The 21,970-nt window shown below is 41.4% G+C and overlaps 1 protein-coding gene across 1 annotated transcript in view; it reads left to right on the top strand.

Annotated features, from left to right (window-relative positions):
• The first annotated feature begins 1,697 nt into the window (after positions 1-1,697).
• The window catches only part of CLUL1 (clusterin like 1), a 41,256-nt gene continuing 20,983 nt past the window's right edge, over positions 1,698-21,970 (top strand). The window contains exons 1-3 of the mRNA XM_075213387.1: positions 1,698-1,784; positions 3,760-3,875; positions 13,153-13,301. Of these exons, the coding sequence (XP_075069488.1) occupies positions 3,767-3,875; positions 13,153-13,301 (258 nt within the window). The 5' untranslated portion in view covers positions 1,698-1,784; positions 3,760-3,766. The remainder of the gene's footprint in view (positions 1,785-3,759; positions 3,876-13,152; positions 13,302-21,970) is intronic.

The following is a 21,970-nucleotide window of genomic DNA, read 5'->3' as shown; positions in this document are numbered from 1 at the left end:
GTATATAAGAAAACAAACAGAAGTGTAGCGCCAAAATTTTGAAAGCTGTTCTTGTTTCAGCTTTTGAAATTTTGGTTATTGTATTGAAATGTAACATCTCCTTGGAAAAGCACTTCAGGGGTTAAATTCCACCTCCACAGGGAATCCTCAGGAGTTGAGTGCATTAAGGTACCATTGTTCCTTCTGTTTGCTCCCTATTGTCCACTAGTGAGCATTACAGACATCCAGGAGCAAGATCCAGCAGCGGTCACCTGAGGGAAGACATCTGGAGGAGGAAGGGAAGGGGCCTGGATAGTTTGAGAAGCCCTCCAATCGAGACCTTTTGCAACACCCCTGGGCAGGCAGTTCCCAAGGGGGATTATGAAGTGATAAAAGAGGCTACCCTGGGAGATGAGGGTATGTGACTGACTCTGGCCAAGAAGTGATGCTGTGCCAGATATTCGCTATGGAACATATCCCACTGGATTTATTTGAACTGATTCCCTTGCGTTTTGGACCTGTTAATCTTAAGGGTACCGTGCTGTATTTAATCTTGCTCTGCCGAATAAATCATCATTCTATTTTACCCGGTGTCTGAGTGATCTGGGACCCACGTATCTTCACACGTGTGCATATATATATATATATATATATATATATATATGTATGTATATATATATACCGATCAGCCACAACCACCTGCCTAATAATGCGCCACCAAAACAGCCCTGACCTGTCGAGGCATGGACTCTACAAGGCCTCAGAAGGTGTCCTGGGCACCAAGACGTTAGCAGCAGATCCTTTAAGTCCTGCAAGTGGTGAGGTGGGGCCTCCATTGCTCTGACTTGTTTTTCCAGCACATGCCACAGATGTTGGGTCAGACTGAGATATGGAGAATTTGGAGGCCAAGTCAACATGTTAAACTCTTTGGTATGTTCCACAAACCATTCCTGAACATTTTTTGCAGTGTGGCAGGACGCGTTATCCTGCTGATATAGACCACTGACATCTGGGAGTACTGTTGGCACGAAGGGATGTACTTGGTTTGCAATAATGTTCAGGTAGTTAGTACATGTCAAAGTAATATCAACATCAATGCCAGGACCCAAGGTTTCCCAGCAGATCATTGCCCGGAACATCACACAACCTCTGCTGTCTTTCCTTCTTCCTAAAGTACATCCTGGAGCCATATCTGGAGCCATTTTTTATGCAATTTATACTGTTTGAAGTCCATCAAGTTAATATAGAAAAAACATTCCTTACAGTGATGAATAATATATAGAACACAGTGTAGGGCAATGCACCAAGGAAGGATTTGTAACCGCCAGTGGGAATATACTGTAAGAAGTATATTGATTGAAGTAATCAGTTCCTAGGGAAATGATAGTTTGCATTTTCTTATATATTGGTTCATCCGATACATAGCTGTCTCCTCTGTGTGTATTGCTACAGTGGCATTAATATAACCGTGCAGAAAAATATGGTTATTTGTGCAGAATTAACTATATTCATGATATGTAAATATTTATACAAGTGAAAAAAAACCTATATAAAAGGATTAGATGATGGAAAATGCACGGCTAACTGAAACACATTGTGCATGATTGTGGGCGTATATTGTCTTTAAGATAAACAGGAAGATTAAAAGTCCAGGATAGTTGGCACATGTGCATGTGTCTAATCACAGCCTATTATGTTAATTGGATTAACATCGAGGTCATCAGAAAAGTAGCAATGTAGGATCCCGGATTGTGGAGTATTGAAGCAGACAAGTGTCTTCTATATCAACACGAGAGAAACAAAAGGTTGTACATTATATTATGTTTTATTGATTTTACAAGCACCGTGTCTTTAACATAACTTATTCTACTATTTAAGTAACAAAATTGCTATGAGTTTAATTACTAATATTAGCAATGATCAGCGATAACACTTCAGTGTTTTGATTTGGTTAACTGATTTAACATTGAGAGAACTGTTATATTTTCATTTATCTAATGTTTGTGCTGTATTCCATATAAATTTGCCCTGCTTAAAACTCCTGTTGAAAAAACAATTTTAACATTATTTACCATGCAGGACACACAAGAGAAACTAGACATCTGTTTATTTTGTTTTGGTGGGTTTTATTTGTTGGTGGATATTTTATTACATAACAATAAGCATTTTCATAATGTGTTGAATTTGTTTGCATTTTATTGCTTGTACAAATGGGTGCTGAAAAATAACACTAATAAAAAGTGTAGACAAAACCTGATACTTTTATTTTTACTTCGAACAGAGAGTTAGAAGAGTGTTTTCAAAGCCGCCCTTCAGTTTACTGTGTACTGAATGCGCGCTCCACTAAATTTCATTGTATTGTACCAAACATGAACACTTCTGAAAGCTTTCGACTTGAAATTGACTCAAAGTGAAACAAACGCATACTAGAAAGTGGGTCTGTACAGGTCCATTCCCTTACATTATTTTTGGAGCCCTGGCATCACAGATCATTACAAGGCTTTTGATGTCATACCTTAAATGTGCTTTTAGCCCTTGATTTTAAGGTGTGTGTATGAGGTCTTTGTTTGAGAAAAAAGCTGTAAAAATCAATAAATTCAGTTGCCTACTGCCTAAGGTTGTTATTCTCTAGGCATCACTGTCTAAAAAAATGGTTAAATAGGGAGGTATAGTGATGGCAGGTCGACATCAGATTTTTAGAATTCTCCAGAGAGTGATGAAACAATACATATTAACATATTAGGAATCATCATCATCTATTTATTTATATAGCGCCACTAATTACGCAGCACTGTACAGAGAACTCATTCACATCAGTCCCTGCCCCATTGGAGCCTAAAAATCTAAATCCCCTAACATACACACACACACACACAGACCGAGAGAGACTAAGGGCAATTTAATAGCAGCCAATTAACCTACCAGTATGTTGTTGGAGTGTGGGAGGAAATCAGAGCACCAGTAGGAAACCCACGCAAGCACGGGGAGAACATACAAACTCCACACAGATAAGGCCATGGTCAGGAATTGAACTCATGACCCCAGTGCTGTGAGGCAGAGTTGCTAACCACTAAGCCACTGTGCTTAACTTAGTTGTTGGAGGAAGCCCACTGTTTGTCTATTCAGAGTAGGCATGGACAATGTGGACCAATTTGACTGATTAAGACCAAATTGTCCAAATTCATAGTATAAGACGGTAAAGAACTGTTTGATAACCGAGTTGCTGCTGATAGCAATATTATATGTGTGCAGTCTTAATTTTATCTTACATGAAAGTTAATGAATCACATAATGCAAAAATGCAAGCATGTAACCTATTGCAACTGATCCTGTCCAAGTAATGAATTAAAGTATATGTTTGATTAGTTATGTGCTAAGGTCATTTCAAATTTTTGCACAATAATATTAATTAGGGCAGAATTTTAGTTTTTTTAAAATTGCACATACCTTAATATTCAGGCCTGGATTTAAATGTTTGAAACATTAATTTATCATCAGTACTGAAAGAATTAGTGCGTCAGAGTTTCCCCACCCCTGGTCCACCCAAACTTTGCCCCACTCATGATCTGCCGGACCACGGGCAAATTAGCTCATGTTCATCCACTTTAATTTCCAATAACTGGGTCAGTCTGGCCTAAATTGGGTCTGTTGGAAAGTATGAAGAATGAATTGGTAACCTTTTCTTTCCTTGATATAATTGTTTTGCTGCAACAAAAAAATCATAGGGGAATATGCCATGGAATGACATATCAAATTATATATTTTTGTCTATCTCTCTAGGGGTAATATGAAATATTTATTTGCATTGATAACATGTCTGCTGTGTTTGAAACACCAACAAAGTGCTCCAACATCAAAAGAATTGGAAGATAGTTCTCTCAGCAAGAAAATGAGAGGTAAATGTTATTATTACAATGCCACAGTTAGAATAATACTTTCTTCTATATAATTTCATATAATAAGGAACAGTCAGTGTTTCTCAGCCAGGGATTGAGGTTTTCTAAAAACAGAAGGAACTTTGTATGCAAGAGATTGTAAAACTGGGATCTGCAATCTACTGTACTGTAACAGGGGCACATGCAGGATTTTTACACCCCCACCCAAAAAAAATGAAAAAAAGCGAGAAGCATGCACAGCAGCTCCGTTTCGGCAGCACTGTACAATACGCGTCCGTAGCGCTGCTGTATACAATACAGCACCGACGCGGACGCTTCTTTGACAGCGCCACGGCTGCTGTATAGTACAGTGCCGCTATGTGGGGCACTTCGTTAGTGGAGGGGAGGGGTTTCTGGAGACCCAGAAACCCCCCTGCGTGTGCCCCTGTGTAATTCGAGTAGAACTTAAATCACATGAAAATTATTTTTTGTGTTTCTGTGAAGTAGCCTATTTTAATGATTATGTTAAACAGATAACAAACATTCCTCCATGAAGACATAGACATCAGAACATTAAAAACATGTTTTCATTTTCTGAGCCACATTGACTTAAGTGGGAACTCGAAAATATCACATTAGTGTCTTCATAACTGCTAGAATAATGTTAGTTTATACCTATGTTTATTGTGACAGCTTCTGTACTGTATGTGAAACTAGAAAATGACAGTCAGATGAGTCCTACTGCAGAGTATAAAACAGTAATTTTTTCTCCAATAGTAAAAAACATATCTAACTTTAATATGTCTGTACAATGTCCTCAATTATCTGCTGCAAACAATACAATGGATAATGTACAATCATATCACAATACTTTATCAAGTATTGACAAGTTAGACAATAACACAGACATATAAAAGTAATATATTTCAATTTCTATTGTGTACTATACATTTTTGATGCGATAATACTGAAGGGAAAAGAGTAAGGGTAGATTTACAGTTAGGACTTGCATTAGACTAGGTACACCAGTGGTTCCCAAACTTTTGCAGTTCGCGGCACCCTTAGAGTCTCCATAATTTTTTCAAGGCACCCCTCCAAAATAATAACTGAGCAGTCCCGTTTTATAAGTAGTTGGGGCAAGAAAACATAATAAGTATTTAGGTCGGGACAGAAATACTTATTTAGTTGTATGCAGAAATAATACACATAAATCCAAGGGAAAAGAATATCCTGGGACCCTGCATCCTCTCTCCTGCCGCTTGTCACTCGCCTGACATTCAGTGAGAAGCGAGGAGGATGCTGGGTTCTGGGCGCCGCTGGATTGGTAAGTTTTTTGTTTTTTTTCTCCTCCTGGCCACGGCACCCCTGTGACAGCGCCGCGGCACCACTTTGGGAACCTAGGAGGTACACACTGAAGAATTTTCCGACCAACGTGTTATCTCAAACGATTGTACATCTTCAGAGAATGACAGCATTCATATTCATTCATTCATTCATTATTTTCACATTGTCACACTGATTAAAACCGCCTTTTTATAGCTATCCACATGTCCTAACGAATTTCGTTAGCTTCTGTGACTCTGAAATGAAACATTCTGTCTGAGAATGAACAAATAAATTATTCCTTCTACAGCACTCTCTACATTTATTCACCGGGACATTTATCTCTAGCATTGACTGAAAAGAACACGACTCTGTAAACTCTATGGAGATCATGAGCATACACATGTAGGGCCTGAGTCATTAAGGAGAGCAAAGCATAAAAAAGGAGTAACATTTGCACCTGGGCAAAACCATGTTGCATTGGAGGGGGAGGTAAATTTAATATGTGGGGACAGATTTATAGTTGGGGTAGGGCATGTCCTAGATCAACTTTAAATTTCAGTGTAGTAATAAAGCTATTAAGTATTTGTGTGCTAGATGAAAAAACAGCCAGTATTTAACTTATGTGCAAAATAATAAACTACTTTGCACCCCTTGTATTGTAACATGGTTTGTCCCAGAGAACATTTACCCATTTTTTGCCTTAATGACTCAGGCCCGTAGTGTATACACATTACATCAGTGTTGGCTAACCTGTGACACACCAGGTGTTGTGAAACTACAAGTCCCAGCATCCTTTGCCAATATATAGCAGCATATTGCTGAAAGGGTATGCTGGGACTTGTAGTTTCACAACACCTGGAGTGTCACAGGTTAGCCAACACTGCACTATATGATTGGTCAGTGATTGGTCAGAAAATATTAAACAGTGCGACCAACCAAATGAGCCGACAATCGATACTTGGATCGAATTTCGACGATCATGTCACTATACACGCTAACCCGACTTCTGACTGAGCGGTCGTAAGTTGGCTGATTTGCCCGATTATTGGATGAAACCGCTCCAGTGTGTACCTAGCCTAAGTGTTTGAACTGTTTGAACTAAAGTTAAGCTTAGATTTAGGCTCAGATGATAATTTTACCTTTTAAGTTATGATTTAGTGCCTGATTCCACCTTATGCCCCCATTATTGTGCCTTTTGATTGCCAACGTAGTGGCCATAGTGTGGAAAAGTCACTGAGGCTTAGTGAAGACAAGGAACATCAGGGCTAATATAGAGACCTGTTCGTGGCCTGCACCATCCCTTTATCTTATTTTTTTTTTAAATAATATCTCTCTGTAAACTAATAATTTTTGCAGTGGTCCGCAAAACATGTTGCTTTATCCCTCTTTTTTCAAGGACTCCTACAGTGCAGAGTATGAAAGAGGCCGGATGCCCAATAGTAATATAGTCTGTTTCATTATAGCTCATACCTATAAATGCAGATGGAAGATTGACGTTTGACGTTTCTATTCTGACTGCATTAATGGGCTCAATGTGATCATTCTGATTTGGACACACGAAGGCCAAGTGGCAGGATTAGCCTGTGTGTGACCAGATCAACTCCTGCTTTTACATTTATAATATCCTCTGTCTTTATCCCCCTCCTCTGTCACAATGTCCCCCTCCTCTGCCCTCTCTCACGCTGTCCCCCTCCTCTGTCACAATGTCCCCCTCCTCTGCCCTCTCTCACGCTGTCCCCCTCCTCTCTCACGATGTCCCCCTCCTCTGCCCTCTCTCACGCTGTCCCTCTCCTCTGTCACGATGTCCCCCTCCTCTGCCCTCTCTCACGCTGTCCCTCTCCTCTGTCACGATGTGCCCCTCCTCTGCCCTCTCTCACGATGTCCCCCTCCTCTGCCCTCTCTCACGATGTCCCCCTCCTCTGCCCTCTCTCACGCTCCCTCTCACTCTGCCCTGCGCCAGCCATAGAAAAAACAAACAACACATAAACTTACCAATCCGAGGAGCGCCGGGACCCAGCATCCTCCTCTCTCAAAAGTATTGTATTATATTATATTATGGGGCAATATGAATATATAATATAAAATTATATTAAGGGGAAATACTACTTGATCACTAACAGTGGCAATACTTATTTATGATGGGGGCAAAACATGTGGCACTACAAGTGCTAGCATGCACCTGTGCCCGTATGCAAGCTGGTACTTGTAGTGCCACATGTGTGCAGTATAAATGGTGCCCCATCATGAAATATTTTGCTTACGTAAATATTCATAGAAAATAAAACTATTGTAGCCAAGTCTAGTCTCTAAAACTGTATAAAAAGAAAGCCCTTGTACACTGAAATGTATCGTTCTGATGTTCCATCTGACCTGACCACTGATACCTTTAATCAGTGAAACTGTCTTTGTCAGGACACTTGAGCTAAATAAACATCACTCTGCTTCAAGACCCTGCTTGACAGCTTCTTCAATATTTCTGTATTCCTGTGACCTATAGATTAGACCAGTGATTCCCAAACTTTTGCAGTTCGCGGCACCCTTGGTCTCCATAATTTTTTCAAGGCACCCCTCCAAAATAGTTACTGAGTAGTCCTGTTTTAGAAGTAGTTGGGTCAAAAAAATGTAATAAGTATTTAGGTCAGGACAGAAATACTTATTTAGTTGTATGCAAAAATGTCCCCTCTGCATCCAGACACGCTGCCCCATCTGCATCCAGACACGCTGCCCCCTCTCACACTGCCCCCTCTGCCCTCTCTCACGCTGTCCCCTCTGCCACACTGCCCCCTCTGCCCTCTCTCATGCTGTCCCCTCTGCCAAGCTGCCCCCTCTCACGCTGCTCCCTCTCTCTGCCCCCCTGTCATACTGTCCCCCTCTCTCTGCCCCCTGTCACGCTGTCCCCCTCTCTCTGCCCTGTCTCACGCTGTCCTCCTACTCTGCCCTCTCTCACGCTGTCCCCCTCCTCTGCCCTCTGTCGCGCTGTCCTCCTCCTCTGCCCTCTGTCACGCTGTCCCCCTCCTCTGCTCTCTCTCACGCTGTCCCCCCTCCTCTGTCACAATGTCCCCCTCCTCTGCCCTCTCTCACGCTGTCTCCCTCCTCTGTCACGCTGTCCCCCTCCTCTGCCCTCTGTCACGCTGTGCCCCTCCTCTGCCCTCTGTCATGTTGTGCCCCTCCTCTGCCCTCTGTCACGCTGACCCCTCCTCTGCCACGCTGTCCCCCTCCTCTGCCCGCTCTCACGCTGTCCCCCTCCTCTGTCACACTGTCCCCCTCATCTGCCCTCTCACACGCTGCCCCCCTCCTCTGTCACAATGTCCCCCTCCTCTGCCCTCTCTCACGCTGTCTCCGGTCCTCTGTCACAATGTCCCCCTCCTCTGCCCTCTCTCACGCTGTCCCCCTCCTCTGTCACGATGTCTCCCTCCTCTACCCTCTCTCATGATGTCCCCCTCCTCTGCCCTCTCTCACGCTGTGCCCCTCCTCTGCCCTCTGTCATGCTGACCCCTCCTCTGCCACGCTGTCCCCCTCCTCTGCCCGCTCTGACGCTGTCACCCTCCTCTGTCACACTGTCCCCCTCCTCTGCCCTCTCACTCGCTGCCCCCCTCCTCTGTCACAATGTCCCCCACCTCTGCCCTCTCTCACGCTGTGCCCCTCCTCTGCCCTCTGTCACGCTGACCCCTCCTCTGCCACGCTGTCACCCTCCTCTGTCACACTGTCCCCCTCCTCTGCCCTCTCACATGCTGCCCCCCTCCTCTGTCACAATGTCCCCCTCCTCTGCCCTCTCTCACGCTGTCCCCCTCCTCTGTCACAATGTCCCCTCCTCTGCCCTCTCTCATGCTATCCCCCTCCTCTGTCACAATGTCCCCCTCCTCTGCCCTCTCTCACGCTGTCCCCCTCCTCTGTCACAATGTCCCACTCCTCTGCCCTCTCTCACGCTGTCCCTCTCCTCTATCACGATGTGCCCCTCCTCTGCCCTCTCTCACGATGTCCCCCTCCTCTGCCCTCTCTCACGATGTCCCCCTCCTCTGCCCTCTCTCACGCTCCCTCTCACTCTGCCCTGCGCCAGCCATAGAAAAAACAAACAACACATAAACTTACCAATCCGAGCAGCGCCGGGACCCAGCATCCTCCTCTCTCACGCAGCAGCTTGTCACTGACAGAGAGGAGGAGGATGCTGGGTCCCGGCGCCACGCGGATTGGTAAGTTTATGTGTTGTTTGTTTTTTCTATGGCTGGCCCACGGCCTCCCTTTGACAGTGCCGCAGCACCCTTGGGAGCCGCGGCGCACACTTTGGGAACCGCGGGATTAGACCCTAAATCTAATCCCTCCTCCGGCTGTTCTGAAGTTTGGACCCAGCTCCTAGTACCACCGCTCTGCCAGTTACCCAGCAGCTCTGGTCAGTGTGATAGGCCAGGGGGTGACCATCCACAGCACCATGATCCATAGTAAGCGGTCAGGGGTACCAGCCTAGGTGGACCAGCATGGGAGTACACTAGCAGTGACAGTTACCCAGAAAGAATGTGGTTCTGGATGCCATAAAGGAGTCCAGTGGTGGCAGCAGGCTCCTACTACTGTGACAGGAGGGGCGTATTCAGAATAACAAAAGGGGACGGTGGCAAAGTAAGCCCAGCCGGTTCCCAGCAACAACAGACAGGGTGGCATAAACGGTCCATCCTGTCACAATAATGTGCTATTGTTTAGAAATATGAATGTTGAAAAATGTACATAATTCTTACATTGTCCACATTGCTTATGCTTGTATTGCATGATAATACAATATACTCTGTTGTACCATGTGAACTGAAATCTCCTTTCAGGAACTTTTATCTTTTTAGTTAGCCTGCACAAAGCTCATCATTACTATAGCTTAGTGTATCCAATATGTTCATTATACTCTAAATGGACAAAAGACAAAACTTTTAGTTTGGAGCAGAACTATATTGTGGCCTCTGTAAAAAATAAATAAATAAATAACATTTTATATATATATATATATATATATATATATATATACATATCTATATATATATATATCAGCAGCAGCAGCTATTTATATAGGGCCACTACTTCCGCAGCGCTGTACAAAGAACTCACTCACATCAGTCCTTGTCCCATTGGAGCTTACAGTCTAAATTCCCTATCAAACACACAGACAGACAGACAGACAGAGAGAGAGAGAGACTAGGGCCACTTTGATAGCAGCCAATTAACCTACTAGTATGTTTTTGCATATATGTGTATATATTAGATATATATATATATATATATATATATATATATATATATATATATATACATATATATATATATATATGTATAATAGATGCTGACACTACTAGATCTGCAAGCGCCGGCATGCTCTGGCAGTCGTGGATATGTAGTTCTAGAAGTGCGAACATATCCAAACAGATAATGTCTGCTGGGGTTTGCTGGGACTTACAGTTCCACATACTATAGTACTCCTTTTTTGCACATTACATTACCAAACTCCCACCACCCAGGGGTGGAAGAGCCTCAGAGTTATTAGCACTTGTCTGGTTTTCCTTATGGAAGCCTTCATTTGTTTTGCGGTTCAAATTCCCTGTGCTAAACAGGGTTCTACTGAGTTCCAAGGGACCCCACAATATTTGAACATGCAGTTCCACAATAGCTGTAATAGTTAAAAATAAACAAATGGTTATTATTATTATTATCATTTATTTGTTAGGCGCCACAAGGTATCCGCAGCGCCGCACACAGTACTAACAGTAGACTATACAGGGTGAAACCATACAGAACAATGAACAAAAAGTACCAATACTTCAGAGACTCCGGCTAGTCATATGCAGTAAAGACGGAGCGGAAGAACAGGTATGGAGACAGGAGGGGAGGGGGCCCTGCTCATACGAGCTTACATCCTAAGGGAGGGTAAACAGACCAGGCACAAGAGGAGCCAGTTGAGGCAAGAGGAGAGAAGGGAGGACGAGCAAAGGGAGGAGATGGCGGTTAAGTAGATGGTTGGTAGGCTTTGAGGAAGAGGTGAGTTTTGAGTGCACGTTTGAAGGAGCACAGAGTAGGAGAGAGATGGATGGAACGAGGGAGGTCGTTCCAGTGAAGGGGGGCTGCATGGGAAAAGTCTTGGATTCTGGAGTGGGAAGAGGTGATAAGAGTGGAGGAGAGGCGGCAGTCGTTGGCCGAGCGCAGGGAGCGGGCAGGAGTGTGAATGGAGAGGAGGTTAGAGATATAAGGGGCAGTAGAGTTGGAGAGAGCCTTGTAAGTGGTGGTGAGGAGTTTGAAAAGGATTCTGTAGGGGAAGGGGAGCCAGTGTAAGGCAAGGCAGAGAGGGGTGGCAGAGGAGGAGCGGCATGAGAGGAAGATGAGTCTTGCGGCTGCATTGAGTATAGAGCGGAGGGGGGAGAGATGGGAGTGGGGGAGGCCAGTGAGGAGGAGGTTACAATAATCATAAATACTGGAGATTGGACAGTACTGAAGTTCACCCCAAGATTACCCAGCGACCTACAAAGGAAACCAAATGACTGAACTGAAATAACATGACCAAACCTTAACTGCTTGGCAAATTCAAACAACAGAATACAGTTCACTGTAATTCTGCGGCGATGCTTCTATTGAACAGTTTTTGTTGCGTAGTATTGGTGTTAGGTTTTTTTATTTTATATCTACTGGATTATGTTGTGACAGAAGATTTTTATTTGCAATAAAGGGGAAAAAGTTATTGAGTCTTATTTGTATTTTTAAAGTATTTTATCCATTTGTAAGTGCAATTTTAACTTTATATTATAAATTGGTATAATGATGAATGGGTGACCCCCATCCCATTATACTGAGATAACTGAGGTGTCAAAGTTGCCACTTCAGATTTCTAATTTCTAACTATTACCCTGTCTACCACAGCTGATCCCCAACTCTATTCAGTGCAGATTTGGTAGCCTATTGGAGGCAGTGCATAATGTTTTTATTCACTTTTTTATTTATGTACTGAGTTTTCCTATTTATGTGAATGGGGTCCCCATCACATGCACAGGTTGATTGCTTCAAATGATATCTAATTGCAGAAAAAGGATACAATAATCTTTAACATGAAGCAACTTATCGCTTTTGAATAACCTCAGCAACGCAATACATTGTGTTACCATAAAGCACCATGGCACTATACGTGGATGGCAGTGTGATGCGCCAGGTGTGAATTTAATCCTTGCTAAATCTGTAGCGGAACTGAGAAAAAGGGATTTTTTTCAAGTGGTCAGATATGGGCAGATGCCCATTTGTCTGTTTGTTAACAATACCCTGTTCAAATAATTGCAGTCCACAAATGGGAAAATGAAAGAAAAACTACTTATGTTCCTGTAATCCAGATCCTTATGAGTAAATGGCAAAGTACAGTGCTCAGTGAGCCTGATCAAACATATCAAAAAGTGTTAAACAGCATATTTTCCAAGGTGTACCCAAATAAACACAAATAAAATGCTTTTCCACTGAAACAACTCAATAAATGTACCCCATTTCTCCCAATTGGCACATGAGTTCTGACGAAACTCACTTCTGTAGCACAAATAGTGATCAGTTCTCCAGGGCTTAACCATGGAGAAGGTTGAATGACCATAAGACGTAGTGCACCTAACACAGCTTCCATGGCACATTTGGGATGGACTTTTTTTAATATGTGTTATTAATAACATAGTAAAGAGCAGAGTAAACAAAGTAAAAAGAGATAAAGTGGTGTTGTCAATGAAGAAAAATGTGCATACAAAACAAAATGAAAGATTAATTGTGGTTGTGCTCCTATCAATGGGCTTCTTTTCAAAATGAACTAAAGTGAAAAGTATGTTTATTTACTTACTAGAATTCTAGTCTATAGCCATAACAATGTTTCTGCTTAGTGTGACAAAATGCTTAGAAGAGCTCTTTGTACTTAAGCATCATGACTATGTGGTTGTTTATTAATGTTATTTGTAAACTTTTACTGTGTACTTGTTATATCCAGCACTTTCAAAACACGGAGAGGAGTATGTGGAGCAAGAGGTAAAGAAAGCCTTGCTGGGTGTAAAGCAAATGAAGAAAATTATGGAAAGAAATGAAGAGAAGCATGAAAATATACTGAAATCACTCAGGAAAACAAAAGAAGAAAAAATGGTACATTTTATTAATTGTAGGATATGTAAGTCAGGTCTACAAGTATTTCTGAGAATGTCCAATCATCTTGTTTATTGGAAATATTACCCAGTAACACATTCTATTATTTGTAAATATGGGAGCTCTGCCCTGCCACCCCCTGACTAGAGGTGGTACTGCAGCAGCTGTTCATTCTTTAATCTATTGCAGGCAGTAGTTCTTGGCTATGGCACCTACTAAGGACTGACTAGAAGCAAGGTACATAACACTGTATGTAATTTCTTAAAGAGCAAACAAGCCACTATTACATATTAATATTAATATATATCAGAGGCTGTATATTACTAAGCTGAATAAAATACATGAGACAACTTGACTGTTTATACTTAAATAAATATACACAACTTGCTCTCTTCCACTCCTCTGCAGTAAGTATGTTATGAGGGAGGTACTTCGCTAACAAAGCAGGCACATTGTGACTAACATCTTTGCAGACTTATTTTTCAGAAATGCATATTGTGAGCAGGGACATTAATGTCTCCGTTACACAGTATTTTTACCTATATGAGATCTCATTGGGACACAGCTCTAAGGAGGCGTTACTGATGTAAGTTAAGGAGTGGGTTTTAACACCGCTGCAGTGTAATGTCAGGTTAATACTGAAAAACTTATTTTACCTTCATGGTCCATATATGTAAATTTAAATTTGGGGGTTTAGTGCTCTTTTAAGGCAACAAGGTTTTTACATATGGCTAGCTAATAAAAACACAGCATTTCCATAATACTATGTGCATGAAAGTTCTGTAACCCATTGCAAGCAGTGAGATGATTGCTTTCATTATTTAAATTGCAGTAGAAAAATAACAGATAGTTTTTATTTGATTGGTATGGAAAACAGCACATTTTAGTTATATTTTATTGCCCAAATGATTTATCAGCTTTCACTTGTGTTGTCCTTATGACATATTTCTATGTTATTGGGTATACTTTTTTAGATATCATTTTTCACCTATATACCAGGTTTATACGATTTGCCTCTTGACTTATGATCATGTATGCAGTTCATCTCTTTTTTACTGGTTTCCAAAGGGATAAGATCAACATAGAGGTGATACTGAAGGCCAAAGGAACTGATGAGTTCACCCAGGGAGGAGGTATACAGAGAAAAGAGCAGAGGGCCAAGGACAGAACCCTGTGGGACTTAAAAGCCACATCTGATAGGAATACAGTAAATTCACTTATTACACAAAAAATATGCTTTGCCATTCACTCATCCTGCTGTGCTGTAGCTTTCTCCAAAACAGCACTATATCCAGATGCAGTAATACTGAGAGGCTGAAGGAGGCAAAATTAAACTAAATGCTCTAAATCAAAACTTGGACCAGCAACTGTGGTAGGGCGGCTTTAAAATTTATATCATTTACAAAAACTATTGTACAAAACCAAAGAAGAGAGGAAATTGTATTCTGTTGGGACACTTAATGATTGTTAATTTGAAAAAAAACATACATTTTTATTGATATGCATTATAAATATTCACATTAATTATAAGCACTAATACACCATAATTTGAAACAGGGAAATAGAAGGACAAGGCACCTAATAGTGCAGTAATTTCAGGAAAATGGTCCCAAAAACCAATAGGTGTCAGAAATGCATACCAGGGGCCTGATTCATTAAGGAACTTAAATTAAGAAGTTTCTTATTTAAGTCTCCTGGATAAAACCATGTTACAATAAAAAGGGTGAAAATTAGTATTCTGTTTTGCACATAAGTTAAATACTGACTGTTTTTTTCATGTAGCACACAAATACTTGATAGCTTATATGTACACTGAAATTTAAAGTTGATATTTGTGTGCTCACCCAGTCAAAAAAGTCAATAAGATTTGTTTGACATGAGCCTTGCTGTTTTGGATCCTGTAAGTTACTGGATTTGAGATATTCTACAACTCTTTTTTTTAAGAGTGTTTCAATCAGTTTCCCTACTACTGATGTAAGGCTCACTGGTCAGTAGTTGCTCGCCTCTTCCTTGCTTCCACTTTTGTGCAGTGTGACTACATTTGCTTTTTTCCAGTCCTCTGGAATTACTCCTGTAGCTAGTGACTGATTGAATCAAATCTGGGAAAAATTTGCATGGGGTCCCCCCCCCCCGTCCGATTTTCCCATAACCAGAATTAGGCAAACCAGCCGTGGGTGGTTTGCACTATAGCAGGGGGACACATGGCAGGAGTCCCCCTGCCATAATGACAAGTCAACCACAGGCTGTTCAGCGCTGAGCTGGACTCCCTAGGGAGTGGGATCTGCAAAAACAAAATGTGCAGGTCCCCCTCTAGGAATAACCAGCTCAGTGCTGAAAGCACTAGGGCTCTTCCTACACCCCTAAGCAGTGGGTGTAGGGTAATAACGGCGATGAAAGTGGTAAAAAAACAAACGGACACACTTTTGTTTGTGGAACTACAAGTCCCACTTGGTCATGGGATATCCCTATCTATAAATAGAGCTTGTGGCTCTGTTATACTCATTAATGTTGCATTGCTTGTACACTGTACAAGCATAGTTCCCGTCGTGTGTTTACTGGGTTTATTTTTTTTAACAAGCATGTTGCGGTTTGGCTATGCAAAACGGGGGTCCTCCTGACCCGAAGAAAAAAGACTTCAATCAAGATGGATTTACAAATGGGGGGTCTCCCTGACCCGAAGATCCGAAGATTGTTTACAGGCATGGACTTTTGGAATTACAAATATTTTGAGGACAACTTCATGGACCTTATTTTGGAATACAAAAATTTGTGGACATGGGTTTGGATTAAAAGCTATTGACAAAAGAAGAAGACATCATATTAGTGAGTATATAGGGTTTTATTATTTTTAATAAATAGATGTGGTATTAAAGAGGGTGTGTTATGTATTTGGATTTTATTATTTTTGTTAAAATGTTGTTGTTTAAAAAAGGGTGTTGTAGTTTTTATAACATATTTGTTTTAGAACTACAGGCCACAGCCAGGCATGGGTGTCAGGCCATGTTGGCACTTGTGGTTCTCCAAGTGCCAGCATGGCCTGGCTGCCATGGGTATGCTGATGTTTGTAGTTCTGCAAGCATTAGCATGCCCAGACTGTTTAGGGCAGGCCAGTATGGCTGGGGTTTGTAGATCCACAAATAAAATTGACGTTCATTTGTTTTTTAACAATTACCCTACACCCACTGCCCACGGGTGTAGGAAGAGCCCTAGTAAATGTATCAAGCTGCAACTTTTACCCCTGTAGTTGTGGAGCTGGCTTCTACATTATGGTGCCTCAGCATACATATTAGAAACACGCTTGGAACTTTGCAGCCCTCTACCCCAACCCAGTTGAGGTCTGTACAAAAACTTTAAGCACTGCTGATTTAAAAAATCAGCATTATCAGGAATTTGTATGAATAAAATGAATAACTGCCATTTCTTTCTGCATGTGCAATGCAGTACAACAAGTATACAAAGTCAGCAATTATGCAACCAGTGATCCTAGTTGGAGTTTAACTTATTTGTATGCAAAAGTCAAAGGAAACGGAATGTTTATTCACTTGCTGACATCGCAATCATGAGTGTTCTTCTACCAGGCAGTTCTTGAGTCTTTCAAAATGGTTTTCTTGGAAAAGATTCAATTTAAATAGGTAACATAGTTGACTGCTTTAAACTATCACAGTTTGATTACACTTCCAGTGTAGACATTTAAAGTAAACATTTATTAAACGGGAACATTCCCACTGGGACATTACAAAATAAAAACATTAAATGAACTATACTGTCCTTATGATCCACTTTACTTTTTATGTTTCCCCTACATCTGCTCACTTCAAGAATCAGCTTGGAATAAACAGTGGCTCCCTGCGTGTCCTTCTAGTGGCCCCAATCTGAGCGGATGTAAACAAGGAATGACAAATATGTGCACATTCTATTTCAACATTCTCACTCTACATTTCATATTCACAGTTGGTAGCTAACAACTAAATTACAATGTAAACTAAGATGATTGTTGTTGGAGAACTAATAATAATAGTTTGTGCAGGTCTTTATACAATCTGCCCATATGCATAGTTGCTAACATCTTAAAATAATTGTCAGCAACACTCTGCTGCTGCTCTGATGCAGATAAGCTCATGATCCCTGGTGTAGATGTTTCAGACTTTCTATTAAATCAGATAAATTCTAGATAACAAGAAAAGATTAGTAAAAACTACATACGAGAGGCTCTTCATTGTGCATATGGTCAATGTTTAAAAACAGGGACACTTCCATGAACAAAAATTTTAAATCTGGGACTGTCCCTGGAAATGAGAAAACATTGGCAACTATGCCATTTGCTGCATTTACTTTATAGCATAAGCAAAACATCACCCAGATTATTTTATGTTTAATGTAGACATTGTACAATCTGGTTGCTTGGCCCATCATTAAATGACCAGATCTATGAACAATGTGGCCACATGTGCAAGGGAAATAGCACAGATCTAGTCTTTCAGGTGCCGTGAAGAATATCTGGATTACAAAGTAAAAGTGTCAATTGTTACTTTCCAATTGATCCTCGTCTTCAATACCTAACTCCACCTAATATATCTATTAGAAACTGGCACACTATCAAACATCTCACTTGCAAGTCTTTCTGGGATTATTGATATTGTGGTTTCCCTTGACTACCGCTAACGTTTGGTGTACTTGGCGTTCCTGGGAAGATTGGCCGGCAGTTGTTGCGCATGTGCAAGTCCGGCACTTTCAAACTTCCCCTGGATTCACAATGGCTGACCATAGGTCAGTTCACTATTTAAAACACCTCCTCCTACCTTCCGTTGTCAGATCTTCAGGTCTCATTCCCTGTGAGGACGCAGTTCTCTCTGACTCCAGTCAACTTCTTTTGGTATCAATTGTATTTGTGTTACTCGTACCATGATCAAGACCTGTGGAAAACCTGCAGCACATTGCGCATCATCATCGATCCTGCTTCCAGGCCATACTTCCCATCAGAACCTCAGCACTCCAATTACCTGCAGCTGTCACTTCTCAGTTGTACTGGTATTACCTATTCCACAATCAAGATCTGTGGCTAATCTGCAAAGCATTGTGTATCATCATCGATTCTGTTTCTTGACTATACTGTCCACCAGGATCTCAGCGCTCCTGTGCTCTGCAGTTCATCGCCTCTTCCTCTAGTTTGGGTCATCCATCTCTCAACCCTGATTGCGTCCCGCTCCTCAGAATACTGCGCATCAGCTCCAATCCTGTGCTCCACTACCTACTAGGATCTCCACACTCCAGTGCTCTGTTACCATTCCATCTCATTCCTCAGCTCTTTCTATGTACTTACCTTCCGGTGCTCCAACTCAGTTTTCCATCTCATCAGTTGTGATACCCTGTTCTGTGCCTTCTAGAGGACCGCGACCTGAGGTTAGAGAGCAGCCAATCTCTGGAAAATATCTCTCTTCTCATTAGACTCTGCACCTCTTGGAGGTAAGTCAACACCTGAGCGGGGTTCGAGATCTATTCTAACATCTGATACCGTGACACACACACACATAGGTCAGCCCCAACAGCACCTATGTTAATCAGGACCTTGTAGGGCAATGCTCTAGACTGGATGAACCAGCAGTAGTTCAGCCATGGTCTCTGAAACTTTATCATCATCATACTTTTTCAAGTGAATGGAAGTGGCTGTAACATGTGGTGCACTATATAAATTATAATGAAATATAGTATAGCTGACAGTATCAGAACCTTATGACACAGTGGGCCTCATTTACAAAATGTCTTTGGTGGAGCTGTGTGACTTTCTTTACACAAGTATTCTAGATTTCCGCCAACGTGCATGGGTTTGAGGAAGATAATTGTTCATATTTAGGGGCTTTCGTTCCTGTGTGGAGGAGTACGCTGCCTTTTTTGCACTTATTTTGAGCTAGTAGAGATCGTGTCTCTGCCTATCATTTCATTGGGATGCATTCTGCTTTGGCTCAGAGGTACATTCCTAGGAACTTTATGACCGATACAATACAAAGCTTTAACCACAAAATTAAACTGTTAAACTAAAAAGATATTGCAGTGTTAATTTTAGGACATCATCATTTGTCAAAATCAAAAATGACAGTCAAACGGCATATCTTCATTTGTCAGAGTGATGAAAGACGAGGGACAAGTACTGAGTGGTAAAGGGTAAGGGAAGAGCCATCAGGCATTAGTGTTGAATGATGAGGGCATAGTGATGAGTGAGTATGAGAAAGAGTGAGAATAAAAGTGATAGGAGATAAAACTTCACCACATCATACTTCACTAGTGAATTTAGTCTAATGCTGGGTCTAGCAGACACCAGTATGTGAAATGAGTAGTGTGATAAGCAATTTGAGCTTCTCAGTTCTTATGCACAAGGAGGATCCAGGGTACCACGTATGCCCAGTCCACCAAAGAAGAACTTGTAGGAAATGTAAGTGCTAGTTACACTCTGCTAAGGAAACAGCATAGGGATTACATTTGCAAAGTGTGAGAGAAGTGTCTGATCAGCCATTTGCCCTGCAGCAATTGCTATTTTTTTTTTTATTTATATTGACAGTGGTTACACCACCACACAGGCAGATTTATTTTATCATTATTTATTTTGGTTACAAACATAAAACATTAAAACAGAACAACAGAACTAACACTTATAAAACCATACAAGCAACTGTAAGTTTTGCCATAATCCTTTTGAGAGAGGCAGTATAATAGGTAGGTGGGGTATGTGGGGACTCTTATTTATTAACATATTAAGTAGATCAGGAGTGGGTGCCAAATAGTGGTGTGCAGGGGCAGGCTGGACTGGTCCCATAGTGGGCTACCTAGGGCTGGATCACCTGCATTTTTTTTTTCTTTCCAACGTTTCTAATAGGCTGCTGAGTCGAGTCTTACTCCCCGGGCTAAAATTTGCCAGCCCTCCCCTGGTGGTGGGTATGCTAAGGGGTAATGTTCTTGAAGAGGGAGAAAATACCCATTGCGGGCCTGATTCATCATGGCAGGGGCATTCTGAGCGCAACCCAAGTTTAGTATTATAAACATGTATTTAGGCTTTGAGCACTCCCGAATTCATCAAGGCACGGATCTCAAGATATGTGTGCTCTTGAAATCGGGGGCAGGTCTGCTGTGCTCTGCTACACAAGACGGTGCAGGATATGTCCAATACCTATGTGGATTATAAGTTTGCAAAAGAATGCACAGGAAAATAAGAAACATCTTGAATTAATGTCACCTGATAATAATAAATACAATAGTAATAACACAGTTAAAAAAAAGTTCAATTCTTTACTAGAAGCCTTTTTCTGCAACCAAGATGCGTATGGTCAGCTTTCTGTAATACATGTTAAGATCATGGGTCGAGATAATACAAGATTACTATTCACAGGTCCCTTTCCACAGGGGCCTCAAATCAATTGTTTAGAAGTCTGCAGACTTTGTTCCAGAAGTGGACAATCACAGGAAAGTCCACCAAATGTATATCAGAGTACCCCTGAGATGAAAGTTTCTCCAATAAATAGGTGAGGTAATGAGAAATATCCTACGATGTCTAACCAGGATGTATTACCATCTATAATAAATACACCTTGTAGGACATTTCTTTAATCCTGGTTGAGATGGAATTTTTAGCGATACCCAACTTCATGTCCTCTCATGCCCCCTCGTCTAGTAATGGCCAATATACCTCTCCCATTCTGCTTTGTGAGAGACCATGACGTATATTGGACATCCTTGGACATAGGATATTGTCTATATATATATATATATATATATATATATATATATGTATATATATATATACTCAAAAGGGTGAGTGCCCAGAGAGCATGAGCTTCCTTGAGTCCAATTTTGAACCACACTGTGGACCTCCCAGAAATATCAGGCTTGCCCCAGTTAGGGGTTGGGGGGGGGGTAGGTGTTTTTTTTTCTTTTGCCACTTGAGAGTGGAATTATATTTGAGGATTTCAGTGTCCTAAGGGATCACATGAAGACGAATGACCTCTGACTCTGATAGCTGGTGATCTCCTGGAGGTTATGATGTGGATAAGGTCTACAGCCCACCTTGTGTTGTCCCTTACCTGACATCCCGGGACAAACCCTACCTAATTATAGTAAATCAGGGAAAGAAGAAAGGACTTAATTTAGCATAGATTTTAACATCTGTGTTGAAGAATAAAATATGTTTGTAGCTGTAGTATACTTGGTATACTACAGCTTGGTATACTACAGCTTGGTATACTACAGCTTGGTATACTACAGCAGTTGTGTAGATCCTTTCCCTTCTTATGAATCACTACTGTCCTGGCTTCTACCATATCACTATGAAAGGAGTCACACTTCAAGATTTTATTCAATAGGGAGTGCAAGTGGGGGGACAGCAGGTCAGAGATTTTCTTATTATATGCAGCTGTGAAGCCGTCTGGTGCTGGGGATTTATCATTCTTTTGATCTTTTTTGGTGGTCTCTATTTCCTTTATTATAATCTCCCTGCTCCGCTGCAGAGTGCTGTGATAGTTTAGGTAGCTGAGTTTCAGCAAGGAATTTGTTTATTATAGCATACGTGGATTGAACAGAGGAAGGCTATTATTGTAATAGTTTTAAGTTTAAGATCGAATACTTGTGGGGTCATGACAATCTACTTTTAATTTAAAAAAAAAAGACACTACAGACAGCAAAGC

The sequence above is a fragment of the Mixophyes fleayi genome, chromosome 5 (genome assembly GCF_038048845.1).
Source record: "Mixophyes fleayi isolate aMixFle1 chromosome 5, aMixFle1.hap1, whole genome shotgun sequence".
In the NCBI taxonomy this organism is placed as follows: domain Eukaryota; kingdom Metazoa; phylum Chordata; class Amphibia; order Anura; family Limnodynastidae; genus Mixophyes; species Mixophyes fleayi.
The sequence above is the reverse complement of the archived record's forward strand: the minus strand, read 5'-3'. Positions and strand labels throughout refer to the sequence as shown.